General features: G+C 43.3%; 1 protein-coding gene across 1 annotated transcript; it reads left to right on the top strand.

Annotated features, from left to right (window-relative positions):
- Positions 1-4626: 4626 nt before the first annotated feature.
- Positions 4627-11328, top strand: LOC118125084 (dnaJ homolog subfamily A member 3, mitochondrial). The gene is made up of 12 exons (XM_035183459.2): positions 4627-4862; positions 5888-6024; positions 6234-6317; positions 6429-6638; positions 6792-6944; positions 7073-7220; positions 7418-7482; positions 7617-7745; positions 8366-8481; positions 8682-8776; positions 8948-9101; positions 9838-11328. Exons 1-11 carry the CDS (start codon positions 4658-4660, stop codon positions 9085-9087), a joined length of 1482 nt encoding a protein of 493 aa, XP_035039350.2. The 5' UTR covers positions 4627-4657; the 3' UTR covers positions 9088-9101; positions 9838-11328.
- The last annotated feature ends 6931 nt before the right edge of the window (positions 11329-18259 follow it).

Here is an 18259-nt window from a genome sequence, read left to right as displayed (position 1 = left end):
TGTATAGCTGTGTGCAGCTCATCCATTTAGTTTTTACCGTCCACGCAGACAGTCAGACCTCATGGTTATTACTGCAGTTGTGTTCATACTCACCGGGGCCAGACTTGGCAGATAAAGCTTCAAAACAGTGGCAAGCAGCAGGTTTATAATAAAAACATAATTGGATTTGACTTTGGTTCGATGGGACTCATCAGATTAATATCCCTCCTTGGGATCAATAAAGTTGTCTGAATCTGAATCGGAATTCTGTGAGAAATGCTGCAGAATAAAGTAAAAAAAAAGTTATTTATTCAGATCTGCGCCAACATTTTATGGGTTCTTCCATGGAACATACCACATCCTTCCATTGTGGAAATCCGACCAGTAGTTTTTGTGTAATCCTGCTCACAGACAGAAAGACAAAGTGGCACATTATCTCCTTGACAGAGGTCATTAAAGTGTCTGCACACAAATTCGGACAAATTTAGTTTTCAGTCTCCTCTTGCACCATCGCTAACCGTGGGAGTAGATGAACACAGACAGACACTGAGAGACAATTCAGTAATTCAGTGGCAAAGTCTGTAACCAAAACAGTTGCATCATCTCCACAACAGAGGCGAGTGTGGAGTGTCACGCTGGACATCGTTTCGCTTCTGCTCGCTCTCGCTCGCCGTCGCTGACACTCGCTCTGCCCCGGAGCGATAGCAGCTGCTGTGTGTTTCTGAAAGATGAATGTGAGATGTGCAGCCTCCTCTGGCTGACATCATTCATCTGGACATGCACACCAGTAGCAGGACACTGACTGGTCATGTGCAAGAGGTTATGCAATCGTTTCTGGTTTTCTCTGATCCCTCGTGTCTGCTACCTTTGCCAAGGAGGTTATGTTTTCACCCCGTCTGCTTGTTTGCTGTTTTGTTTGATTCTTGTCAGCAGGATTACGGAAAAACTACTGAACAAATTTCCCACGAAACTCGGTGGAAGGATGAGACATGAGCCAAGAAAGAACCCGTTACATTTTTCTGGACCAAGGGGAGGATCCAGGATATGCGAGATGTGTCTTTTGGGATTTTCACAGATTTCTATACACAGATATCTATGAGTGTGTTCAAGTTGGTGCAGCTTGATTGAATTAAATGAGACAATTTGGCCCAAACCGTTCTAGTTTGTGGCATGAAACCATGTCCCAGAGGCCGGAGGGAGCGGATGGCAGATCAGAGAGCCTGTTTGCAGTCACATGATTTAGTCAAAACAACGAGTTCAGACAAAGTGTGGAAGAGTGGAGGGTTCACTTGATGCCAGTAGAACATGACGACAGTACCAGACTAAACAAGAGAAGTGTCGGGATTGTGAGAACTGTGGGTTTTCTGGTGACCTCCTGGTTCTTCTGCATTTTGTTCTCCACCAGAACTCCATACTACTAAGTTTTTGATAAAAAAATTGTGTTTTCAAACAAAAACTCTTTCCACACCTTAACCCACCTGGAACACCTTGACTACCTGTGTTCTTCTGCCTACGTCCAACCCTTGCTGCTGCTTGAGGAGCCCCCCCATTACCTCCACGCTCAGCAAGCTCCTCAGCCACAATATCCCTGGACTCTGTAGCATCACTCAAGCCTGTTCCCCTGTCAGTAATTCAATCCGAGTGATGGGTAACAGTTCTCATTCGGTTGCGTATAACCTACAGCTTTAGCCCCGCTGTCACTTTACTATTAAAAACACTTGCATTAGAAGTTTATCCACGTCTCCCAGCCAATCAGAGTAGAGAAATATCCGTTAGCCACGGTATAATGTGACCGCGGTGTGATGTCGTCTTGATGTGCGGGGGTTGACGTCAGAATTTTGACGTATGTGGCTCGTTCTGCCAAAACATCGTATTTTCCTCACAATTGTGCGTTTGTTTGAGCTGCAGCAGCAACAATGTGGGTCAGTCACGGCGTGTCCCTGTGTGTCTGTGTTATGGCTCGAGGTTAAGAAGCAGCCGTACTGGGGTCTGACAGCTGGGCTGATATATGGAGCTCTGGTACCATAACTCATAACTCTAACACACTAATTACAACCACAGAGCAACACCGCTTTGAACCCTGTGCCTTATGACTCTCTGTGTGTGTGTGTGTGTGTGTGTGTGTGTGTGTGTGTGTGTGTGTGTGTGTGTGTGTGTGTGTGTGTGTGTGTGTGTGTGTGTGTGTGTGTGTGTGTGTGTGTGTGTGTGTGTGTGTGTGTGAGACAGTGAAAGCACAGAGAAAGATATTAATCATGTTTTCAGCATAAGTTGTATATAAAAATGGACGTAGACCATTATTTCTATAGAAAGCTATGAGAAGAGATGACGCTACTTCTCATTTGATTTTTAACGTCAATACATTTTATTCCTAATGAGCTTATGTCTCAATCTCTGGTTTCAAGTCTTCTTCCATACAGCTTTGACGTTTTAATGTTCCTGTTATTTTTGATGGTCCATTTAGAGTCAAATAAAGCTCTATAGGCCTTGGGACAGTGTGAATGACAGCTTGTACCGTCCAATGGGTGCAGGTGTAGGCTGGTATAGTGTCCTCGCCCTCTCAGTTAGGCTCCACCCCTGGCTCCTCCAAATATGGTTACTTCTGGTTTCAAATGGCGTTTGACAGAATGCCAAACTGGAGACTTCTAAATTGTCTTACTTATGGGGACAAATAACTAGTCCCCTTGATGTAAATCATTCGATTTTAAGGTGAAGACATGTTTTAAAGTTGGCATAAGTTTAGGTTAATATTCTGGTTAGTGTTAGGTAACTAGTCACTGTGGTTAGGGTTAGAGAAGGTCTCCAGGCAATCAATGTAAGTCAATGTAATGTCCTCTGAAGAGAATCGACTGTGTGTGTGTGTGTGTGTGTGTGTGTGTGTGTGTGTGTGTGTGTGTGTGTGTGTGTGTGTGTGTGTGTGTGTGTGTGTGTGTGTGTGTGTGTGCGTGTGTGCGTGTGCGTGTGCGTGATTGAGCGAAGACTGACACCGCTGCCCCACCTCCCGCTGATCTGACTTGACCTCAGACCCTCCATCTCCAAAGCTGCATGGAGAGATTAAAAAGCAGCGACTGACCAGCGGATGAACAGCGAAGCTTCAGATGATGTTTCAAATCTCCGAAATCCTGCATCATTTATTATATTTAACCTGTTGACATCCACACACACACACTATTACATATCTGAGTCAGGTACTGGAGGTCAGAGCATCTTAACTGGGATAAGACATTTACATTAGTTAGTGTCTAGTTTCAGCCTCCTCCTCTGGTTTTTTGGATTCCACACAGACAAACACAGCTGGGATGCTGCTTTGCAGGTCGTCGTGGAGACGGCGGGGAATGAGAGAGAGATGGCAGGGAAGCAGAAAGCGAGAGCGAGCTTCTCTTTCATCAGGTCACACTCGCTGACATCCATTCAGCGTGTCCGCGTCGTAAAGACCCCGACGTAACACGGAAGTCTTGATCTTTCTACTTTGCTTTTCTTTGTCTGTCAAACCGTCCTGTCACTTCAATGGACTGCGTCTCTTTGCTCTGTTGTTCAACAAATATGAGAGAAATTGTGTAAATTTGATTTTATTCCTCCACGCTGCTGCTGCTTCGTTGGCTTTTAAAATCAACAGATTATTACTGGTTGAATGAATTTGTGGGTGTTGTGAAAACCTTTCTTCAGCTAAAGGGAAATTTTGTTACATTTTATAATAAAGTTTTCAGTCGCTGTGATGAACAAAACATGTCATGACACCCGACTGATGCAGAGGAACATGGCTCTCGCCCCACCACCCTTTCAGTGACCTTTGAACCCTCGCCCTCGCACCCAGAGGTCAATGTCCCATCACAGCTCTGAGAAAATGTGAGTCTGACCACTGCAGGGAGCAAAGTGAGTCCTGGGATATGTCTTTATATTTGTTGCTATGTCAACATCTTATTATCAAGTATTACAAATGTTTCCAAATTAAATCAAGTACATTAAACTGATGTGTCTGTCGTTTAAAGCTCACTAACGCCTCCTACTGTCTCTAAAGTGCACAAGCAAGGGTCATTTAAAAATAATCTCTCTGCTACAACACGTTTTGTCTTTATAGAAATAAACTTCTCATCCTGCAGTCCCTGCGATCAGGTGATTATTTTACAGGAACTGAAATGAGTAAAATCTGAAATTATGAAATTCTGAGTTGTGCTTTAAAATATTTGAATCATCTGCATTTCAAGTGATGATCATTAATTTCTGTGTAACTGTCCAACTTATTAATAATAATAAAAATAATAATAATAACAAGAAGAATATCTTTATTCAAAAAGCACTTCTCAAAAACAAAGTTGCAAAGTGCCTCACAAATAAAAAACACATGAATAGAAATACTTAAAAAACACAAAAACCCTAAAAATCAAAAGAATAAAGCAAATGCTTATTTCCTGTTTTCTTATTACTACACTAAAATGCTTTGAAGTCAGAAATCGAAAAAGACTTTGTTGTTTAAATGTATTTGTACAAAAACACAATATTTGCATCTGTAATGTAATTTACTTCAGATATAAAGTAGCATAACATGGAAACCCACAGTTATAGAAGTATTACTGTGGTAAAAGTACTATGAATACTATAAATACTATGAAAGCAGTACGTCATAGCGATATTTTATTTTGGTGATTCCTGCTTCCGCTCTCACACCGGAAGTGACGCAGAAATGGCGTCCCCGTCTGCCCGGCTCGCTACACGCTGGTTAACAGCAGCTGTTTCTTCTGGGAACCGCAGCGGCCGTTTCCTCGTCGTCTCCCCCGGACATGCGGGGCTTTGCTCGGGCACGCTTCCGCCGGCTCTCCGGGGAGGGGCGGCGCTCAGCCCCGGCTCCTGGAGACCCGGACGCGGGGTGACATTGAGGGGAGAGACGGGTGAGATGCTAAGTGTTAGCATCACACACTGCACGGTGCTAGCATCACAGTCAAAGTTAGTGACGCTGAGATCTGATCACTTCGTTCACTTGTCCGGACGTGACGTGAACACGTGCAGTTTGGAGGAAACGCACAGTGGAGATCAAGGTCCCGTGGGTCTGATGTAACTGATGTGAGATCAGCTGATGTTACATCATCTGGAGGCTGCGTTTTTAAAAACTGTCTTCATCTCTTTATTCCTTCACACTAATGGAACAACATGACCGGGTCAAGGAAAGGAAAGGAGGAGAAACTGTAAGGAGTTAGGAGAGGAGAACCAGGGTGCAGAGAAAGGAAGAAACAGACAGTTTGACACTATGTCCTCTGACAGTCAAAGTCAGGTCTCATGTCCACAACGGACATGACACGTCCTGAGAGAAGATGTTTTCAGCTCATAGAAAGAAATAAAAGAATTAAAACACACTAATAGTGAAATAATATAATGACGTGAGGGATAAATATGAAGAAAACCTTATAGAAGGGGGGAAATATTAGTGTGTCCATTCCACAATCAGGAGTTTGAAATGACTTTTATATTTGTACTTAGTTCTGATCATGTTTATATTTGTATTTAGTTGTTATGATGATGTTTTTAACTATAAGTTCCACCAGCTTGTTGTCGACTGGCCGGATGTGACAGAGAAATCATCTCAGGAGCTCAGACGATCACTTGAGGATTCACATCAGTTCTGGATCACGTTATGAGAATAACAGAAAAACAAACAGTAGTTCTGTTAATTTTATATTCATGTGGCTCTGCTCCGGTGCAACTACGACTATTTCTATGGTCTGAAGTTTCTTATGCTAAAGGAAACAAGTTAGGAAGCAATGAAAGACCTGCTCTTACTCCTGAGCCATAGCTGCATGATGTGCTGAGACATTAGTGTAATTAGTTTTATCCTAAATGATGATTTAATATTTCAGGCATCTCATCAGCATCAGTACTTTGAATGTTGAAGCTCCTCTTTACATCCTTTTCTCTGCAGCGGTGAGATTCCCTCATGTCACCACCTGCCGATCCCTCCACACCAGCAGCAGGCTGGGAAACAAGCAGGACTTCTATGAGGTGTTGGGTGTTTCCCGCGCCGCCACACAAAAGGACATCAAAAAGTCTTATTACCAGGTCAGAGACGCACGTTTAACATCTACACAGTCAACTAGTTTCTCGTTTATCACTTTAGAGATGGGATGTGGCTGAAAAAGAGTTTTGTTGAGATGTAATAAAGCAACAGGATCGTGAGGGAGACTTTTAAAAAGCTGTTGAATCCCTGCTCTTGTCTGTTCTCTCTCTTTTCTCTGCATTTTCATTCATGTTAAATCATCTCTCATCAGTTGGCAAAGAAGTACCACCCGGACACGAACCCAGACGACCCAGACGCCAAAGAGAAGTTCGCCAAACTGGCTGAAGCCTATGAGGTAAAAAAAAAAAAAAAACGTCAAGAATATCCTCCCCACTTCTAAGACGAGAAGAAGATAGAAGATGAGCAGCAGCATCAGGTTGTTCAGATTTGCTCTTCTTGTGTGAAGGTGCTGAGCGACGAGGTGAAGAGGAAGCAGTATGACACGTACGGAGCGGCGGGATTCGACCCCAGTCGAGCCGGGGCCGGCCAGCAGCAGTACTACAGAGCCGCGGGCACGAATATCGATCCTGAGGAGCTCTTCAGGAAGATCTTTGGAGAGTTCACTGGAGGAATGGGCTTCGGAGATATTAACAACATGTTCGAACAAAGGCCAGAGGTAAGAACCCATTAGCATCTACAGGGTTTTAAGATTTAACCTTAATGTATAGTTGTGTTTTTTGTTATTTAAACCTTTTTACTGTCAATTAAGTGAATAAGTAGTTAAACATAATAAAAAATATCAGTTTACGTGTCTCCGTCTTTCCCCTAGTTTGTGATGGAGCTCACGTTTACAGAGGCAGCAAAGGGAGCGAATAAAGAGCTGAGTTTGAACATCGACGACTCGTGCACAAGGTGCGATGGCAAGGGCAGTGAGCCGGGCACCAAGGTGTCACAGTGTCACTACTGCAACGGCACTGGCATGGTGAGTTCCAGAGCCAGATGTGTGTGTGTGTGTGAGGTCGTCTGCAGGACACCGGCACTTCAATCTGTTCATCGGTCAGTTTTTCTCTCAGCATATCCATACATCGCTGTGTGTGTCGCCCCCTGCAGGAGTCGATCAACACTGGTCCCTTCCTGATGCGCAGCACCTGCCGACGCTGCGGTGGGAAGGGATCCATCATCACCACGCCCTGCGCTCTGTGCCGAGGGTCAGGTCAGACTAAGAAGAGGCAGACGGTCACTGTACCCGTACCTGCTGGTAGGTTCTCATCCTGGAGGGAAACAGCTGATGACTTTACGCTAATGTCTTTGACAACTGTGCTAAACGAATCGATCCTCTGGGTGTTTTTTAATCTTTGTGAAAAACTGCGAATCTGTGCATCTTGCTTTAAATGGTCCAGGCATGAATTTGCCGTTAAATTATGAAAAATTATTCATCTGATAATTGGCTCACAGGTGTGGAAGATGGTCAGACAGTGCGCATGCCAGTGGGTAAAAGAGATATCCTCATTACATTTAGGGTAAGTTTTTCCAGTTATTAGTCCGTCATGTCTATATATTAAATACAATTTCACTCTAATATGTATTTATTCCATTTGGAGCATTCAGGAGACACTGAATTTGATGTGTTACAAGTAAAAACGTGTGTGTGCAGGTCCAGAGGAGTCCAGTGTTCAAGCGCAGTGGAGCAGACATCCACTCGGACGTGCCCATTTCTATAGCTCAAGCCATCCTGGGGGGCACGGCCAACGCACAGGGCCTCTACCAAACCATCAGTATGGTGGTGAGTAACCAGCAGAGTGTGTGGATGATGATACACAGCTTCAATTCTCAGGTTTCCCCTTAGAATGATAAAACATTAGCTTTTAGATAGATTCGACGAGTCGGTTGTGACGGGCAACTGAGTTGAAGGAACTACGTCAATGAAAACTATGAAATCTTTACCTCATTACCTCAATTAAGAAATGTTAATAGGTCATTGGAGCTATTGAGGGAACACATAATATCTAAGTACTAACTTACTAAGCTACCTGAGAGTTAAAACACACCTGATGTGCCCACTTGCCTTGAAATGTGTTTCCATCCTGCAGCTTCGCTCCACGGGTCTCGATACCCACGCAAACTCGTATCATAGAGTTTGAAACACATACAAGATGAGCTTTTCCTTCATTGTGCGTTCCTCTCATGGCTGAATGTTTTCTTTGTATTGGTTTCACACTCAGATTTAACACTTTGGCCAGTGCAGAGAAAACAAGAACGGATCTCTGAGCACAGTGGGGCGTTGTATCCGAAAGGGCCTTTGAGCAGTATGGCAGTGATGTGGTGTTTCCAGTTTCCTGCTGAATGAAGACCACATGCTTTTCTTCCAAATCGCTGATGTGCGTTCGTCGTGTGTGTTTTCAGATTCCTAGCAGTTGTCAGGCCGATCAGGTGATCCGGCTGCAGGGGAAAGGTATTCGGAGGATGAACAGCTACGGCTACGGAGATCATTACGTTCACATCAAGATACGAGTCCCCAAGTAAGATGCACACACAAAGAGATGCAAGAAATCTCTGTGGAGCTACTCAGTAATCTTTGTGGTTTTAGATTGATATGTATAGCTAACTACAAAATACCCAGAATGTCTCACATAATGTTGTAGTGAAATCATAAACATGTGTCTACATACTCGGCTTGTATTTGTATATTTGAATTCTGGTCTGTTTTGTTTTGCCGCAGGAAGCTGACGCGTCGACAGCGCTCTCTGCTGCTGAGTTACGCTGAGGAGGAGACGGACGTGCAGGGATCCGTCAACGGCGTCGACCCTTCAGCAGGTCAGGGTCAACTCCACCTTTTACATGGAGACGTTTCTCCAGCCTAGTGTGTGAGGGGGGACACACAGACAGAACCAGTCAGAGTCTCTGTGCTCTCAGGTCCCGTGATGCCATCAGTTGTAGCGTTAGTAGTTGAGCTGATCCAGTGCATGTGCATGTGTCTGTGTCCAGGAGGGGGCAGCGGCGCTCCAGGATCTGGTGCGAAGGGGACCAGTTCAGAGGAGGGACAGCAAGAGCAGCAGCAGAAGAAGAAGAAGGAGGAGGAGGAGGAGGGAGGATTCTTCTCTAAACTAAAGAAAATGTTTAGCTGACACTCAGGCTGCAGGTGGGAGCTTTAAACACTTCACTCCTTCATCAATAGACTTGTTGATCTATCTTTAACATGAACAGGCTTTAGTCTTTAGTGAGTTTAAACAGCAACTGTGACCAGGAATGGATCTAGTGTCGCTGCAGAGAAGGTGTGAGGTTAAAGACGACAGAGTTTGATTGTTGTGAACAGAGCGAACTAAAGTTAAGCAGTGATTTTTATACAAGGACTCAAAATGTCATTAAAATCCGAGAGGAAACACAAATCTGTGAACTTTACAATATGAAGATTTCCCAGCTTCTCTTTGGATTCAGTGACAGATGATGATTCAGCTTTGAAACATAATTTAAAACTGTTAAATTAATGAAAACTCATGTTCCCACTGTCCAGCGTTAAACTTTTAACAAACATATTTCAAAAATCCTCTTCCCTTTACTTCAAGTAGTAGTGACCACAGGAAACTTGGTCCATATATAAAGATGGGTTATATGACAGCTCCCCCAAAGGTGAAGCCAAAGTGTCTCAATTGCCCCCTGGTGGCTGGTGGCAGGATAGGTCTGGCTTATATATAAAAAAATAGATTTTGGCTTAATTTCTATATAGTGTGGGGGTGTCGTCCATCTCTTCATACTCTCCATAGTTTTACATTATAGAAATTCAAGATATAACTACTTCTAGCTAGCTCAAACTCTAAAGTAACTAAAGTTTGCTTCAGTTTTGTATAATTTTAAAACATGTTCTACTTCTTTCACAGGTAAAAAAAAACAAACATAGAGAAGGAAGAACATAAATCCACTGACTGCTCCTGCACGCCCGCTCCTCCTGTGGGGATGAAGCAAGGAGGAGGAAGAGAGAGAGAGAGAGAGAGAGGCTTGGGGAGTTTTGTGTTGACACAGTCGCACATTGTTGAATCTGTGCTCGGCAAACAGGCCACGTAGATGTCACGTCCACCCACACACCCACTGGTCCGTCACCACACCCAGGTGCTGCGCTGACAAAGACGAGAAACGCGACGGCGACGGACGACTGTTGTGGCTGAACTCTGTTCTTCTAACTCCGCTGACTGAAACTTCCCCGCCCCTCGAGTCACGAGGCGTCAGTCCGTCACTCTGTTCAATAAAACCCTGTCAGATGAGCCAGGAAAATGGCGAAACAGGAATTTACAGTCAGCCAGGACAGTTTTTTACTGACATCAATAACGCATTGAAAGGGTTTGAGGAAGTAAATTGCACCAGTACTGTTTTATTATTTAATCTCTAACACTGTTTATTGGAACCACAGTGTTGTAGAAACCTGATATATCAATGGAGGTTGTTTAGAAAGTACCTGGAAAGGTCCGTTTAATTTATTTCTCATTATATTACATCTGAATTGATTTTCTAGTTGAACCTTGACAGGGAATCAGCTCAGCGTCAACATTCTTTCCACAGCACTCGATTCTTCAACTGTAGAGAATAACGCTGCCAATACAATCAATGAATATTTACATGGGTTTATTTATTGGATTTCTCCAAGTTTTTCCAGTCGTTAAGATTTTCACGGTTCTTTCAGAAGAATGTCTCTGAAAATCAACAAACTCTTATTTCTTCTAGAGTTAACTAAATATTTAATAATTTACTGGTACTTTCTCATAATCTGGGTAAATTAATGGGGAGTTTGTGTTTTGTCCTGGGAGATTCTCTGTTTCCTCTAAAACTCGAATAACAGTAGAGGGCAAACCTCCGCCAAGTCCCCTTTTAATACCAGATTTAAATATAATATTTTATCAGGATTTGCACCAAGTTTCACACACACATAAATATCAGTCTCCTTAATATTCATATTTATTTTTTCATCTAGATCCATGAATTATTCTCTGACAAATAGATGAAAATTAAAAAAATAATTCCTGGATCTGCATTGAACTTTAGTGGCATCTATCTCGAGTCATCCCCTCCACAATATGTCATGGACGTTTGAGTAGCTTTGTGTAATCCTGCTTAATAACAAACGCCCTCCTTGGCGAATCACATCCTTTCTTGAGGAAGTAACAGGACATGTAATCGTGTGTTACACATTTCCACTTCATGAGGTCCTTGGATAAACACGTTGCAGTACTGTTGACTGAGCACATATTCCTTTTATGAAGGAATGAAAACGTACAAAGTGGGAACCATGATTGTGAATATTTGTTTCTGTGAGATCCAGACTGAGACTTGTATCCGTGTGTGGCAGCAAGAAAACTCTAAATAAACGCTCAAGTATCGAAAGTGTTATTTCATTTATCTCAGTGAAGTAGTTTTTAAACTGTGGACGTTAACCTGCAGTGCCGCAGCTCACCAACAGAGGACAGTGTTGCCATGATGGGCTGCAGCTCTAACTCTGCCACTCACCCGCTCACACTCCCACTATCTGATGTCTCCGGCCTCCCAGTTAATCACAGTGTGAGCGAACAGAAGCGTGTGTCAGGGTCATCGGGAACATTTCAGACCAGGGGCTTTCCAGCTGTGCTCAGACTCAAAAGTGGTCAGTCTTCACAAACAGGACTTGTGGTGCGTCCCAACGGAGACTTATGATTTAATATGAAGTCATACTGGCAGCCAGAACAGACCAGTGGTTGTGTTTTACAGTTTGCCACAGTATATTATCTGTTCCTTTTAGCATGCGAGTTGGAAATGCTTAAAGCTGCAGCTCTAGATCAATATGTAAGAAAGCTGTAGAAAACATGCAAATAGAAAATACGTGCAAATTAAGAAAACAACTTCATCAATTTGACGACACACATGCGCTGCAAATACAGAAACGACAATGGAAATGTTTCCAGGGGACCCAAAAAAAGTGATGAACCCGCTGTAGTTCAGTGCTTTGTGAAGTTCCATCACCACTGACGAGTAACAGACTTACATAACTTCATTGTCATGTGTCATGAAGTCGTTTTCTTAATTTGTTAAGTGTGTTTTTTTCTATTTGCATCTGTTTTTCTTCATTTAAAAAATGCCTTTTTGATATTTTGAAAGCAACGCTCTGTAACTTTTACAGAGCAACAGCGCCCTCTGCAGCCACACGTGGTGATTTGTTCCATGTCTGTGGTTGAACTGGTTGAACTGAGACACAACTTGAACGATCCCCGGCCTCCTGAACCAGAAGAGCTGGTAGAATTATTCTTATTTAAGAAGTTTCCTGGTGAATATCGGAGAAGCCGTGAGACGAAGATGGAGAAAAACCAATGCAGACGTGGGGAGAACGAGCAAACTCCTCATAGAAAGAACCGGGGACTCTCTCGCGTGTTAATGTTTCTAAATATAAAATGTTCTTCGTGAAAGAGAAAACTCCAAAGTATTTTTTGTCAAACAAGCTGTCAAAACCCGCTCACATATTGGACATGGACTTGTATTATGCAAGCGACAGTATTATACTGAAAAAAGATGAAAGACAAGTCATAGAAACTTAACAAATACGAAACTTTCAACTAAATTTGTTAAACATTGAGGTCTTGAAGTCATCTGCCCGCCTGCTGTTTTAGGTTACGAGGGACAGATTGCAACATTTTCAGGGAAAGCTTCGCTCCGAGGCCACAACAACTGGGACAATGGGCCATAAAACGCTTTTTTATTTTCAAGCAGGCAAAAATGTTCTTTCCTCCGCTGGAACTGAACAGCTTCAACTTTCCACAACTACAGAGCATGTGTCGGTTTACGGGTGAAATATTGCTCCAGATGATAATAAAACTTGACACACAAGCAGTTTAGGTTCATGCCAGAGCTTTTTCTGCCTCTGATAATTCCTCCTTAAAAAAAAATATTCCTCACCCAGAATCAGTCATTTTTTTACCTCCTCACCTCGAACTCCCCTGTTTTCTCACCAACATGGTACAGTCTGGGTCACCTGCTCTTTAAAGCTCATTGGATGATCTCACTTCCTGGTTTGGAGCCGTGACAGGTGACATGGATGTGGACAAACCTCATGGTGACTTAAGGTGATTCAAAGTTTGAGTGAAGATAATAAATTAACGTCTAGTTCTTCCATTATCGACGTAAACGATGACACTGCAAACTATCAGTATTTTATCCTGCTAAACAACGTGTGGTCACTGTGCTACTTTAGCCTTAAGCTAATTAATCAAGGTGGAATGATGGTTAGCAGGAGCGTTTCAAGGGACTTTGGGGGCCACAGGGAAAAAAGACCGGGGGGCTACATTGAACCGAACCCCTTTAAAATGACTAAGAAAGTCGGTGGCATTGGTCTTGTTGCAGATCGAAGAATTTAAGTTGTCGTTACGACCAGATGGTCCGACCTAACTACACGACTAGAACTGCAGCGACTCCATGTTGTTGTGTGGTACAAGTGTGCGTTTGTCTATATACATACACAATATTTAACTCAGCCTGAAATGTGTGTTGGTTATTAAGATTATCCGTTTTAGCAGGATTACACAAAAAGTGCAAAAGTGTTTTTAACCAAACTTGGTGGAGGGATGAAACCATCACATGTTTGTTTTCACTTTATTTAACAATGTTTTATGACAAATAAATAATTTAAGTTATCAGTCGACTGGCTTTTCCTTATCCTGTAGCATTATTTAAGGGGGTTTCATTAGCTCTGCCTAGAAGAATATATTTTTATTACTGTGGGTCTGTTTGTGTGTTTTTCTTTTGGTGGGATAACTTTAAAATTGGACGTATCTAGGTAATAGAATGAGCCTTGGTGGAGGAATGTCCTCTCCGACCTCCCTTCTGGTTCCTTTTATATCTCTACTATAAGAACTACACAATCATGTATAGATTATTCAGTCCTGGCGAAGGAATGTGCTCCAGTTTATTCTGTGACTTTATTCACGGGCGTTTCATTCACTCTTGTAATTATCTTGACACAAGTGACTTTCTGTTTCTTCTCTCTTTAATTAAACGAATGCATGTTCCTCTGAGGGCACAAATAATCTTTGACCTCCTTTCAGGCGGCTGAAAGTCGTTCCAAACCAAATTGGACACCAAACCAAAAACAACTTCCTGAAAAGTTCACTTGTTTGTTAGATAGACGGCTTTGGCCCAAAAGCTCAGGATTCAAACCCACAGCTTTGCGTTATGTTGAGTTGTGAGTGGGAACAGACAAACAACAAAGTCCTTCACAACATGATGAAGTGACAGCTTCTGTTGCAGAGAGTCAGACTTTATCAAAAGTCAATAAAAGGAGTTTACATCTCGTCCGGCCTGACCAGCGTAAAGACTTCATTTGACCTTGTGTGGCCATGAAGGCAGAAACACATCTCGACCCTCAGCCATACAAATGCATGACAGGTCCCAGCTGTCAATCATGTGTGACTGACAGCTGGTTGCTGGGAGTAACTGGGAAAAGCTGGAAGGCATCATGTGGAGCGATAATGGAGTTTTTCACTTTAGCAGCACAGTACAAACGTCTTCTCACTGCAGCACAAAGAGGCTCCACTGGTGCTCTTCTGTTACTATCACAGGCGGGTGGATAATTGTATTTGCAGAGAGACAGTGATTGAAGGCTCGTTGTAATTTGTGACAGGAAGCTGCGTTGTAGAGCGTGTGGTCGTCTCCCAGCTGGTGACAAGTGTGTGTGAGATTTAGGAGGCTCCGTGGAAGCAGCCCATCCTAAGCCTGGTTTACCAGGATTATTCCTCAGTGCTGCTCATCTGTTCACTGGGAGAAGGGTTTGTTTTATGTGGACAGCTCTAAGCCTGGGATTTGTCCGCTTTGTTCCCAGTGGGAACGCGGGGTCTTGAGGACACTTGAGGTTGGAGACGGGCCCCGAGGCTCCTCGTCCCGGGGGGGAAGGCGAGACAGAGGACGACACCTGGATGGTGAATAATCCTTCTAACTTGTGAACGACCTGCAAACAAGAAAAAGTGTTTTCTTAATGTACATAACCCAAATCAATGGGGCTTAATGTCTCAGTGTTGACGCTGTGATATCTTAAGTTCTGAATATGATTCCTTCAAGCTGCACATTTCATGAGCAGAGTCAGGGTCTTGATTTCTCATGGCTGACCTTCCCTGGCCTTTCCTTATCTCGATTAGATAGAATGCGCACGTGAAGATGCAGAATCTGAAAGAGAGGGACAAGATTTTGGAGAAACTTTTGACAATGATAAAAGAAACGAGTCCTGGCCTGGGTAGTCCACCCTCTACACCGATTCCCCGAGTTTTTTTATCTGACAACTTTTCTGTTCTGACACGTGGATCCCCGTGAGAATTTGAACTTAAACTACTTCAGTCACTTTTGTCTTTGTCCAAAACGATCAATGCCTTTCAGAGGAGACTGACCAAGCTTGTGCCCTGACAGGAGACTGTTTATTACACTTAACTAATAAAGACTGAAAACATGGGGACACAGCTGCCTGTTTTGCACGTACCAGCATCTTCACAACTCACAAATGAACTCTTGATATCTTGTTTATTTCATCTGTATGAAAAAACTATTGTGAAAAACAGCAGATTTAAGTGCCAGCAAAGTTTTTCTTTCATGTCAGTGGCTGTGTTTGGTCTCGGAGAGATCGTCTGGTAAACAGCACAATACTGTGAAACTGTTGTTGTTTTCAAGATAAAGCGAAAGAAATGCAGAGCGTTTATTGTCGAGATTTGAGATTTTCAGTTTGTTTCTCTGTTTCTAGTCTTTGGGCCAAATGTCTGTTTGATGTGGCTTTAAATTTAATGGACAAACATGAGCGGGATCGTTCTGCTCACGCAACAAGTGGGAAAGCAAATATTTCTTTCATAATGTGCCGAAATTTCCCTTTAACGCAGATTTAAAAGTTTATTACATTTTTGAACGGTTGTGCGATATAAATTTTAATGTATGTTACATGTAGTTCAGCTTTAATTCAGACTCAAAGGTCTATATAATTATATAAAATACATAAATGCCAGAATATAGAAATACAACCACCACACTTTCAGAGTCCGCAGGGATTAAAACTCAGACTTTTGTTGGTGTCGTCTCAGTTGAGGTCGTTTATCATCACGTTTTTTTGAGTCTGTTAAACTTCCTCAGCAGAGAATGAGAGGCGGAGACATTACAGCCACAAACATGTGACGTCTACATCTTGGAAGCTTGAGCAAAATCCTGAATGCATCGTTATCTCCCACCTGAAGCTTTGGCAGTTTTGCACGAGTCAGTTGCTCCACAGATGTGCCGTGTTAACTTTATATACATGTTCCTGCAGCTATTTTTAACTCTGCTGCTAAAGCGATTCTCCGCTGCCTCCTCCACAGAACACGGCTGACTGCAGAACAACCTGGTGCTGGCAGACATCACTGTAATGCTTAAGGGCACTCCAGCAGGAAGGAGGCTGACGCTTCAACCTGGTTCTACTCATCTGGTTCTACGCTGCCATAGAACGTTGTGTTTAAAGGTTTGACCTCCACCTCCTCATTGGTGGTAATTGTGTAGATGCAGAAGTGTCGGCTCCTAAGCTGTACGAAAAGCTTATTCCACCCGTCATCTGAGTGCCTTGAGAGCACAGAGCGCAGAGAAGAGGCAGGACTGACTAATCCACTTCACATCAGTCCGGGATTCATTCTCTAATCACAGCCTCCAAACTCACTTTCATTTCGGACCAACGCATATTGGCATCCAGGGACCGGAGGGCCACAATCACATGGGACAGACCTGCACCGAGCAGCGTGCCAGCTCAGACATATTTCACTACTGATCCAGCAACCATCATCTACTCCGAGTGTGTGTGTGTGAGTGAGTGAGAGGCTAAAGGGCAGGATCGGCTCTTGTCTGTTTCCCATTTCCCCTCAATCAGAGGAACCTCTTGTCCAATTTCACCCTCCCCTTCCTTCCACCGCCGTCCTCTGCTAATTGGGGTTCCAGATCACTGCCACATGCATGTGGGCCGACAGCGGTGTGGGTGTGCACGTGCGAGTGTGTGGGTGAGCGTGCACGTATGTGTATTTAAGTCCATCTCGGGGGGTCAAGGAGATGTTCCCTGACTCGCCCACTATTAAAAGCCTGACCCCAGATTTAGGCTCAGATTTCCAGATTGACCAAATGTCTTCCACATGCTCGTTCCAGATCAATCCAGAGCCGGTTGGCTGATGCTCTGGCTCGACTCCATCTCTCTCACCCCGCTACAGAAACACAATGACAGACAACACAACACAAATTCATGCCTGCTAATGTTTTGCAGACGTGTCCCTCAGATCCGTGAAGCTGACTGAGGAGTTCTGTTCAGCCTGGTAAAACATACATCTAGAGGTTTTGGGTTGATTCATATTCCTGCTGTGAAAATGAGGAAATCAGGGTGAAGTCCTGGGTTCTCGTGGTCGGATGATTCTTATGAGACCAGGAGGCGGCTGCTGGGAGACCAAAGACAAAATGTGCTTTAATGATTTTGAACTCGACTAAAGTAGCTGTGTGTGTATATAATAAGTATATGTACATTACATAAGGACCTTTTTATACATATAATTTATCCTAAATGTAAAAGTGATGTAATGTTTTGCTAAATGTTGAAATAGTGAGGGTACATTTTAACTCTGTAGCTGCAAATTACTAGTTCTGCACTTTACGTGATAATTTTCAGGTTATTGCGTGTGTGCGTATGCTATATAGTGTAAAGGTGTAATTCAGAATAATCCATGTTACAGAGCATAGTCTGATTATGACTCACTACCACAATTCTAAACCCACAACCTGAAATGTTTAATTCCGATGTCACCATTTACCTCTTTGATCGTTTTCATTCTAACTTTGCAGCAGCTTCCAGAGGGACTTCCCATGCTCCGCTCACACAATCATAATCTCAGTTAATCTCACCTCTGTCAGGAAGCCCCGCCTGGACAAGAACACAAAATAATCTCTATTTCTCTGTCTACCATGAAAAATTCATCTTATTTCTACAGTCACTGCAATCACAGGTTTTCCAAAGCAGCTGCCGACATGTCTCTGGCTGCAGAGGGTGGGTGTGTTTGATTTATCGTCCCAGCATCGAGCCAGAACTGTTGTGTTGGGTCAGGAACGCGACCCGGCCCAGTCTGATGGTTCCCATGCTGCAGGTGTGGTCCTGCTCCACATGCATCTTTTTTTTTAAGACACATATTTTTAACCTCCTATTTAACCAGGGAGGTTGATTAAGAACAAATCAGCCACAATGATGAACTGGTATGAGAAGAAAAACTGTCTGGAACCAGAGGAAAGGGGGAAGAGTAAAAGCAGCTGACAGAGGAC

The sequence above is a fragment of the Hippoglossus stenolepis genome, chromosome 2, assembly GCF_022539355.2.
Source record: "Hippoglossus stenolepis isolate QCI-W04-F060 chromosome 2, HSTE1.2, whole genome shotgun sequence".
In the NCBI taxonomy this organism is placed as follows: domain Eukaryota; kingdom Metazoa; phylum Chordata; class Actinopteri; order Pleuronectiformes; family Pleuronectidae; genus Hippoglossus; species Hippoglossus stenolepis.
The sequence above is the reverse complement of the archived record's forward strand: the minus strand, read 5'-3'. Positions and strand labels throughout refer to the sequence as shown.